Below are 9,943 nucleotides of genomic sequence, written 5' to 3' on the forward strand. Positions count from 1 at the left end.
AAATCCATATTTCATCCTCTCCAAGTATACCAGAGCAGGTCAGGACAAAAGACAGAGGTATCTTCAGGCAGACAGCACCACGGAATGTTACACTGCCAACCTAAAAGTTGGAGCAGACAGCACTAAGTGTCCAGTCTTCCATCCCACTGGCCACAGCCTTTGGTCTGGTTTGGCACTTTTATTAATCTTCTTCAGAGTGCTCTCCTCTCCAAATGATGCATGACTTAGCAGCAGAGTCTCAAATGATAACAGCAGGGAAGAGACAAAGTCTCTTTGCTTCAATCCACTTAATGGGCTCAGGAACAAAACCCAGCTCTACCTAATTCAGGAAGCACGGTGTTGCAAACAGATGTCATTAGGAAACAGGTTAATCCAGGACTGAGCAGTTTGCTGGCATACCCAGTCTGGCACTCTCAGGATGGCTGGTTTTAGAATGGATCTCTAGAGATCATCTGGTCCAATCTCTCAGCTCAAGCAGGGCTACCTAGAGCCAGCTCCCTGGGACCACGTTCAGATGGCTTTTCAGTACCTCCAAGGATGGGGACTCTACAAATGGGGAAACCCATTTTGGTACCAAGTCACCCTCACAGTGGAAAAGGTTCTTCCTTCTGTTCAGAGGGAAGCTCGTGTGTTCAGTTTGTGTCCCATGGCTCTTGTTCTGTCGCATGACACTGAAAAGAGCCTGACTCGGTCTCCTCTCCTCCTTCTTCTAAGGTAGACAATATCCACTGCTCTTCCCTCACCTACCAAACCAGTCACTTCATCGTAGAAGGCGACCAGGTTGGTCAAGCATGACTTCTCCTTGGTGAATCCATGCTGATCACCTTCACTGATCACCTTCTTGTCCTCCACGTGCATGAGAAAATGGTTTCCAGAACTGGTTGTTCCATCACTTCCACGGGGTCTGAGATGAGGTCCCTTTCAAATGAAATATTCTGTTCCCCTCCATTCCATTCCACAGACTATCAGGCCAGGATGAAAGCTGTCATTTCTTACTATGTTTTATGTTTTGTTATATTCTTCTGCATGTTATCGCATGGGTGTAGGTCAGTCAGCACCAATGCTAATGAGTGAGTAGCAAAACAACTCCGCAGATCAGCCAAAAGCATGTTCCCATACCAACACCTAGGGTCATTCAGATTTATTGTGGATTAATCTCTTACTGAAAAAGTTGAATAATCCAGTTCAGACAGCACTTAATTGTCATGTGCTCAGGTAACGTGCCAAAACATAAGTCATACTACCTTGAAGGTATTTAACATTTTTATTTATTCCATTAAGCACAAGTATAATAGTAAAGATAACTTATGTGGAATATGCTTAAACCTACATGAAATGCTTTCCTACCTCCAGGCATAATCTGACCAACATCCTGCACAGTTAAGACCGACAACTTCTCCTCTGTATCCACTCTGATCACACCGAAACTCAGACAATTCATGGATAACACTGCTTTTCCTGGAGGGGGGCCACCCAGTTCAGGAGGTCTGGAAAACAGAAAGTCCAGTCAGATACGAATCAACAGACCAACGGTGATATGGTCACGAAAAATGTTGCACCAGTTTCTCAGGCTTGGTAAAGTAAAGAGAAATAATGGTTTCTCACTTTAAACAAACAGGAGTTCAAGACTGGTAATATATTGTAACTAGATGATAGAAGAGCTAGAACAAAACTCTCCAAAATCTCCAACTTCTTTGTTTCAAGTTTTCTTGAAACTGACTTTCTAAAAAGGCACATTTTGACCAGAACCACTATCAAAAAATTCCAGCATATTCCATCCATACACCTATTAATAATCAAAGTATTTCCTTTTTTCAGAGCATCTCTTGCTATCTCCAGAAATCCAATGGTATTTTTCAGATCAGCTACAAATATTTTTTTTTCTTTAGCCCCCTGTTTACAAGACATTGTATATAAGCAATTAATTGAAGATTCAGCATCTTCTTCCTCCAAAATAAGTAAGGCTTGTTTTGGGGGCATTTTAAAATGTCCTCCAGCAACATCAGTTGAGAGGATGAGACCTTGCTTTCCCAAACCATGAAAAAAACACCTTATGTCTGACTACTCTTAGAAAATATTAAACTTTTTAAAGAAAACAAAAAGCCTTTCAGTGAAGGAGATACCTGTGAGTTTCATATTTCCTCTGCTGAGGTCTTTGGGCATCTTTATGCGGGTCATGGTCTTTTCTGACTACCACCTTAAACGTGAGATTCCCCATCCCTGGAAGTGCTCAGGACCAGGCTGGACAGGGCTTGGAGCAACTTCCTACCCAAGCTATTCTGTGATTACATGGCACAGCTCAACAGCCAAGAAAAGCTTCAGTTCACTTCTGAGAAAAGGGAATTACCTGCGAATAGCAACAGTTAGTGCCTCTGAAGAACTAGCACAAGGACAGATTACTTCTGGTCTCAAACCTCTGGATTGAAATACATTCAGGAATGCATCACAGGAAGATATGGACCCTAAAAAGAAGAATTACATGATTGGAAACATTTTGCTGTTGGCAGGAAAGCTTGAGCTGCAGGAATTCAAAGTCTATGCTCACACTCAGCTCAGATATACAAATATTGTCATTTTCGTGCACAAAAACAATACACTTTCAAATTGTCTGAAAGACATTCCAGCCTACTATTAGATGGTAGATTTGGAAAAAGAACTCCCGGTGACTAACAACCAATTCACTGAATCAAATTCCCAACTGCATATTGCTTCTCTGGCAGCACTCACTAACACTTATCATCATGGAAAGTCCTTCAGGGATCAGAATACTTTGTCACTAAGGGTAACTGTATGTCAGCTTCTTATATAGCTCCTATTTGATTGTTTCTTGCAGAGGTCACAGCATCTAAAATCAAACATCAAATGCTTCTGACATGCCTTCATTCACTTCACAACTCTACCTGGCCTTTAGCACTTGGCCCAAAATAGATTATATCTGTATCTACAGATCTTCTAGGTATCAGTTCATGCCAATTCATGTAAGAGTATAACACTAATGAAAACATGAAGTTCAAAAAATGAATTTACCCAGCTAAATATAGTCAAGAAGTGCAAACAGCAGTGGCATCACTGGCACACAAATAGTATTTTACTACAGAACAAATTGTTTAACTTCCCAAGCATCAGCTCTGACACAGGATCTTGGCAAGACTGACATTTCGGAAACACATCCATACTCACATGGATTGGCTCCATCTGCCACTATCAACATCCGTAACGAGCTCAGGCTGACATCTCTCTGATCCCTCTGAGCCAAAAGTGACCAGTGCATATCCCGGGATTTTACTACTGCTACACGGGCTGCAAATCGAAAATATAATTATGCTGCGTGTGCAGAACAGAATGAAGGTCAATTATAAAATTATGCAAGTATTCTTGTATATTTACAAGAATTTTTGAAAAAATACACATGTAGGAAACAAATAGAAATGCCAAATATTCAACCACTGTGTATACTCAGTGTCTCCAAATGGACTTGATTATAGAATTTAAATGTTTGTTACAAATTCAAATACTGAGAAAGACAATTTCTTTAAAGGTCTCTCAGAAGAAGCCATCATCAGTGAAACTATCAGCACACAGAATACTGAAATGGAGTACTCAGTGACATACACAGGCGTTTTATACAAACAATTTCATTTGGTATTGAATAATCCAAAAAGGTGGGTGAAGTACAAATACTTTTAAGTTACCTTTGTATGAGCAGACTTTCTGTATCCAGGAAAGTGGATTAACCTTCATTAATGCATAGGGAATACTGATGACATGCATCCTGTTCATAACGCTCTGTGAGAAGATTAAAAGCTTTCAAGTGGCTCAAAAAATAGACAGCATGTACCAGTGCTTAAAAAAAAAAACCATTATCACAGCTACAGCATAACTCTTACAGTTAAATGTTAGTGAAAACTATGTGTATACTCCATGAAAACATAAATTACACAACATACTGAAAAAGTAACACTTCATTCTGAAAAACATAAATATTGAAATAGAAATTGTTTGAGAGTTGATGAGCTTGTGGCCTCATTCTGACACCAGTGCACTACCCTTGCTGCAGTTTTTTTCATTCCTTCCAATACTCACTGTTAACACTCCATGCCAAAGGCCAGCCTCTCTTTTGAAATCCAAGACATTTGTTAGTGTTTCAGCTGAAAGCAAAGGAAAAAAAAAATCAGATTTAAAAAGTGTATCTATAAGAATACTTAAGAATTCAAAATATTTTCTAAAGCAACTCTGAAAATTCCAGCTGCTAAGAAACCAAAGCTCTGTTGCTGTGCCTGTTTGTCTGTAACAAGCAGGCTGCTTAAGCTCCAAGTGGCTTGTTTTACTTACAGCAATCATCTCTGAATTATGATTACAGACTTGATTATTACAAGGTATTTAAGACCTTGATTAATTATAACACCCCTGTGTGTGTAACATCTGCCAATGAACTATGCAGACCAAAAATTTAGTTTTGAAGCACACTTCTTCAACTGAACTGAAAAAGTTCATCATAATTTGAAAGAATTAAATCCAGTGAGAAATATTACCATGGCTGTACTAAATTTTCTTGAATATTTTCTCTGAAAAAAATTTAAAAAAAAAAAAGAATCAAAGATTTTAAATCAAAGATTCAACCTGATTTTTGAGGGATATCTTGTACTGATTAGGTGAAACTTGCTTATCACTGATGTAGGATGGATGCATGCAGGAAAGTTTTTGGTTAATGGCAGCACAGGTTAACTCCATGCAGATGGTTCAATGGGAAAATGACTGAAAACAAGCAGACCTCTCACTATATTCACATCCCTATGGAGGTGCTCTTTCGTGGGACATGATCAACTAAGAGGAAGATCTCTTGATTATCTCACAAGTGATACCCTCTTTCACACATCACTCCCAGTATGAATGAGGAAACTTGTCTTTCCTTTCGCAGCTAAAGCCACTACAGTGTATCTGCAGTTCTTTGAAGACAGCGAACATGATATTGCAACATGAATTGTCTGAAGATTCAAAGCTGTTAGTGTAATTTTAAAGTGACACCTATCTAACTTACCTTCTGAATAACCACATGCCTGAGTCAGGGCGTGACAGTGTGCCAGCATGGAAGCATGAGATATAGTAATGCCCACTGTGCTGCCCTCTTTACTTGTTTTGTACTGAGAAGAGAAAGGGTACACAAGCATTAGATTAACAACAAAATCAAGGAGATTTACAGTAGTGAATTGAAAGCACATTTTATTATAAAAACAAAGCAAGCTTTTTTAAAAAGTCAAAAAGCCATCACAAAAACACATTTATGTTCAGAGAATACACTAGTGTCGTAGGAAATCTGCTTCTCTACTCCAATTAAACAAATTGTCCCAGGGATCTGAAAATGCTGATTAACCCCAGGCTTCAACTTGACTCCACACAGCCACTCAAATGACAGCTTGCCTGGCAGCCTTGAGGGAAACATTCTTGTTTCACAGTTAAAAATATTATAGTCATCTCTTTAACTGTATCAAGAGATTAAAGGAAACCAACGTCACATAAACTACGAGAGTACCCATAAAAGTTAGGCATTTACACTAAATCACCTCAATATAAGCAATCTCAGCGCTGGCATCCCGGACTTGGGGATGCCAGTCCTTGGTTGGTTTTGCCAGATGCTTCCCATCAATCACAAACCAAACGAGACGAGGCCAGCCTTCAAAGAAAAAGAAAAGTTACTGTCATCACAGTACCAAAAATCAGGGCTTTCCCCCCCAGTATTCAGGGATAACGACGGGAACGAAGCAAAGGCTGGAACAACCCCTGCCCAAGAGGAGCGAATGCAGGCAGTTATTTACCTGTAAGCTAGAACCATGCATGCAAACCCCAGAGCTGCTGTTTGACAGCAACAATGAATATAGCCACTTTTTATCCCATAAAAAACAAAACCACACCTTTGAATGTCACCACTTCGCCAGTCTGAGCTTTAGGGAGGCCTTTCTGACAGGCATCAGTGGTTAAAGCCAGTGTTACTCCACAGCTACCCAAAAGAAACCCGATCTGCTGACTGCCAGCATCCTGCAGAGAAACCAGGTTACAGCAAAATTACAAATGACGAAGCTTTTGTACAGTTTACTGTAACTTCTACATGTTTAGAAAACATTAAGCCAGTTTTTATCACAGGAAAAAACAAATGTCTATCCCACGAGACCTTTAATGGAGGACAAATGACTGAGAAGGCTTAGTTTTGCTTAGTGCCAGTCAAGATTTGGCAGCAAATCTGGCAAGGAAAGCAGTGTCACAAGCAATGGTTATTCATCCCTCTTCAACCCAACAGAGATGTTTACAAGTTCTCATAAAACAGGAACCTGGTTTGATGCTGTATCTGAGTCCTGACACACTGAGGAGCAGAGCCTGTAGCTTTACCTCTTCCCTAATAATCTCAACGTGTGTGGGATTATACCTGTATTTCCAGTAACTATGGTGCCTCTGCCTGCCTCATTACTCAGCATGAGAGCTGAAAAAACAGCATTTCAGGGATACATTTTGAGAAATACTTCCGCGTGTATTTTCAAAAATAATTAAACAAAATAATTTCTATGATTATGTATCCCAAAATACTTAATACTATTATTAATAGTAGTATATTATTACTATTTCCCCCTTTCCCTGAAGTAAGTATTAGATATAATTCCAAGCATAGACTGTACACTGAGCAGTTCAGTTGATGCTTTCAAACATGCAGGCTCTGAGGGGTCCCAAAGGTCTGTAGGATTTAGACACCCTCCCCACACAAAGACTTCATTTATTTACCAAACCATAAAAATGCTGAATGTATTTGCCTACCTTTCTTGTGAGAGGAACTTCTATTGGGACAGGAATAAGTTCTGCCAGGAGACATCCATAAAACGCCACCATAAACATAACTGGATCACTATTAGGAAATACGAGAGCTACCTACAAAAAACACATTAAAATAAGATCATGTGTGTTTTTTCATCAGAGAGGGGGGACTGCTTTTAAATTTGTGGAACAAAATCTTCACAGTAGTATACAGGTTCATCTATAATTAAGAACAGAAATACTAAATATGGGGACGATGTATTATTACAAGTCACAGTAACGATTATTTCACAATATATTATTGCAATATATTATTACAAGGCTTTCTTCAGCTAAAGCTGTTCCTCACTATTTCATCCATAGGGACCACTTCCAAAAGCAGCCTACCCGGTCTCCAGGCTTCAGCAGGGGTTCATTCTTAGTGGTTAGCTTGTTTAGCAGCGTATAGGCTAACTTCAAGCTTCGACTCCACAGCTTGCCTAAAGAAAAAGAAAAGAAATTAAGAAATAGAAACTAAAATTTTAACATTCAATTGGCAAGTCTCAGTGCCTTACATATGCTCTAACCATGATGGCTGTATCAGAACAGTTGGCAGAGAGATAAGTACAATTTAGAGGTTGGCTGCTTTTCAGTTTACCTTTTTCCTTTTTTTTTTTAGTGTAAAACTAAACATGATATTCTAAACAACTCTCAAAGCTCCACTGTACAGCAATTAAACTAATGCAGCTGTTGAGCTGTATTTCCTGCATCCTTCATCTGTGAGAATGCAAACAACAAAGGTTAACATTCTAACATACTATACAATGAAATGATGCAGGGAGCGAGCTGTCCTTCAGGACAAAAAAAAAATCTTCCCCAAAAAAATGCAAGTTACTACAATACTTCTAAGTTTATTGATACAGGCAAGTTCCACTTCCCTCCATAACATTCTGAATATGCTCCTGAAGTACGAGTCTTCTCTATAAGGATGTGCAAGAAGATGCTAAAACAGAATGTCTCTTCTAGGATTCTGAAGAGTGCATTATTAGTCATCTGTTTCTTCCTCCCAGTTTACACCAGTGTTCTGATTTTAGTGTTCTTTTACTAACACCCCCCCCAATTCTTTTGAGATTTAAAAATAGCCACTTGGAAAGAATCAATACCTTTTTTTTTTCCCCTGCCTTGACTTTTTTAAAAGCGTTTTTCGCATACAGTGAATTAATGATTTGCATTCCAATAGCAACCTCAAACCTCCTCTGTCATGAGCATGGGCAGTCCCTCTGAGGTAAAGCAAACTGTTATTCCACCAGGAACCCCTAACTCCTCCTCACAGTCAGCGCCAACACGTACCATAGGTAAGGGTATAAATGGCTTTCCCAGTGGTGTCCAACGCCGTCAGACACGGGGCTTTGGGCTGGGTGGTTCCCCAGCGCTGCAGGGCAGCCAGAAGGGAGGGTGGCCAGTTGGTCACAACCCCTAAGGGTTCCCCTTTAAGTACATTCATTTGATTTCCTTCAGGCTTTGGTTGATTTGGGTCAGGCTGTTGCACTAAAACAGAGCACAGTAAATGGCAAATGTCAACCCTTACAGAACGTGCAAGTTACACTTCACAGACTGTTCCATGAACCATTCTTCCTCTTCCTCACAGTTATCATTACTTCTCTGCTTTATGACGATGCTATGCTAGTCATCTGCTGGCTTCCCAAAAAAATAATGACCATCACTTCAGAGTTCTGATTCCACATTATAAAAGGACCAGAATCTGAATGTCTAGTTCACTTCTCTCTGCTTTGGGAAGCTGCTATTTTCTGCTGCTTGGTCTCCAATCTATTTCAGTGAAAGCCTCCACCGAGTCAAGGTGGGTTATCAGAGATAATGGCTCCAGCAACGTCTGGGGATTGATTTTTGTTGCACTGAATTCTCAACAGGTGATGCAAAATGACACTATGCTTCTGTAACAATATATTTGTAAATAAAGGCCTTTTGTTAAAATCCTGCTCCCAGCTGCTCCAGAAAGTAAAGTATCTTGATCTTAGTTAGCAAACCAAAGTCCTAGTTGGAGTTAGCTAACCCTCAATCTAGGCAGTAAGTAAAATCAATGGTTCCAAGTGATGCTCTCCACAATTACATGCACCTCAATGGAAGTCCACCCAACCCTGTCTGAAGAAACTTCAGCAGAAGACTAGAATCACAATAATCTCATATCTGAAAACATCAAACCAGTAACAGAGGGAATCTAGTGGCAGTGGCTCAGGAATGTCACAACTGAGTAGGAAGGCTGAGTTGAAGATTATCTTTCACTTGTGATAATGTGACCTTTCTCTCTTCACTGTAACAATTCTACCATGATTTCTTTTCCATTGGGAAGAGAACAAGAAACCAACACTTGCTAAGAAGTATCAGTTCAGTCTTGCACAAAGAGTAAAAAGTGTATCTGAAAGAAAATTAACCTTCTAGCAGTTCTTCAAAATCATCCACAAAAAATTCTTTCAAAGGTGGGCGCTTTGGTCTTTTCAAGGTATTTAGCAGCTGCTGAATTTTAGAGGACACTCTGCTATTCACTGGGACACCTGCCAAATGGAAAAGATTTATTATTTGCCATATATTAACAAACATACAGCTTTCAGGTGGAAAAGTCATTCAGGATGAGTATCTTGTTTGGAAGAAAACAGCTTTATTTGTTTTCAAACAGTGCTGTTCCCTTTGCTAATTGATTGATGCAGACACCTCACACTTTATTTTAGCTTTTCAAACCACTGACCCCTTCATGAGATTCCAACAGAAATGTGAGGAATGCTCTTTACTCCAGGAGTCTGGGTATTTACTACATCTTAACTTTCATTCCATTCTGACAGGGTCAGAAGACTTGGGAAAAATATAAGTGAATCTTTCAATATTTTAAAATTTACGTAAAAACAGTCACAACACAAAACCTTGCTGAATGCTGACCTTCATTTTCATATGCAATAGATTTATTTTAAATGAAATGTAAATAAGTAGGTGTTTTGATATTTATCAAAATTTAAAGCTCTGAGGCAATAAAACAAATATGCAAACATTGAGAGAGAGTGAGAGAGAGAGAGAGTGAGAGAGAGTGAGAGAGAGTGAGAGAGAGTGAGAGAGAGTGAGAGAGAGTGAGAGAGAGTGAGAGAGAGTGAGAGAGAGT

At 39.4% G+C, this 9,943-nt stretch overlaps 1 protein-coding gene across 1 annotated transcript in view; it reads right to left on the bottom strand.

Annotated features, from left to right (window-relative positions):
• The window catches only part of DIP2A (disco interacting protein 2 homolog A), an 83,434-nt gene that overhangs the window by 25,591 nt on the left and 47,900 nt on the right, over window positions 1-9,943 (bottom strand). The window contains exons 6-17 of the mRNA XM_017838061.1: window positions 9,228-9,347; window positions 8,128-8,325; window positions 7,186-7,277; window positions 6,802-6,912; window positions 5,910-6,033; window positions 5,562-5,671; window positions 5,039-5,141; window positions 4,084-4,148; window positions 3,693-3,786; window positions 3,181-3,300; window positions 2,348-2,462; window positions 1,348-1,487 (exon numbers count right to left, since the gene is read on the bottom strand). Coding sequence (XP_017693550.1) covers window positions 1,348-1,487; window positions 2,348-2,462; window positions 3,181-3,300; window positions 3,693-3,786; window positions 4,084-4,148; window positions 5,039-5,141; window positions 5,562-5,671; window positions 5,910-6,033; window positions 6,802-6,912; window positions 7,186-7,277; window positions 8,128-8,325; window positions 9,228-9,347 — 1,392 coding nt within the window. The remainder of the gene's footprint in view (window positions 1-1,347; window positions 1,488-2,347; window positions 2,463-3,180; window positions 3,301-3,692; window positions 3,787-4,083; window positions 4,149-5,038; window positions 5,142-5,561; window positions 5,672-5,909; window positions 6,034-6,801; window positions 6,913-7,185; window positions 7,278-8,127; window positions 8,326-9,227; window positions 9,348-9,943) is intronic.

Source organism: Lepidothrix coronata, unplaced genomic scaffold, assembly GCF_001604755.1.
Source record: "Lepidothrix coronata isolate B3197 unplaced genomic scaffold, Lepidothrix_coronata-1.0 Scaffold323, whole genome shotgun sequence".
NCBI lineage: Eukaryota > Metazoa > Chordata > Aves > Passeriformes > Pipridae > Lepidothrix > Lepidothrix coronata.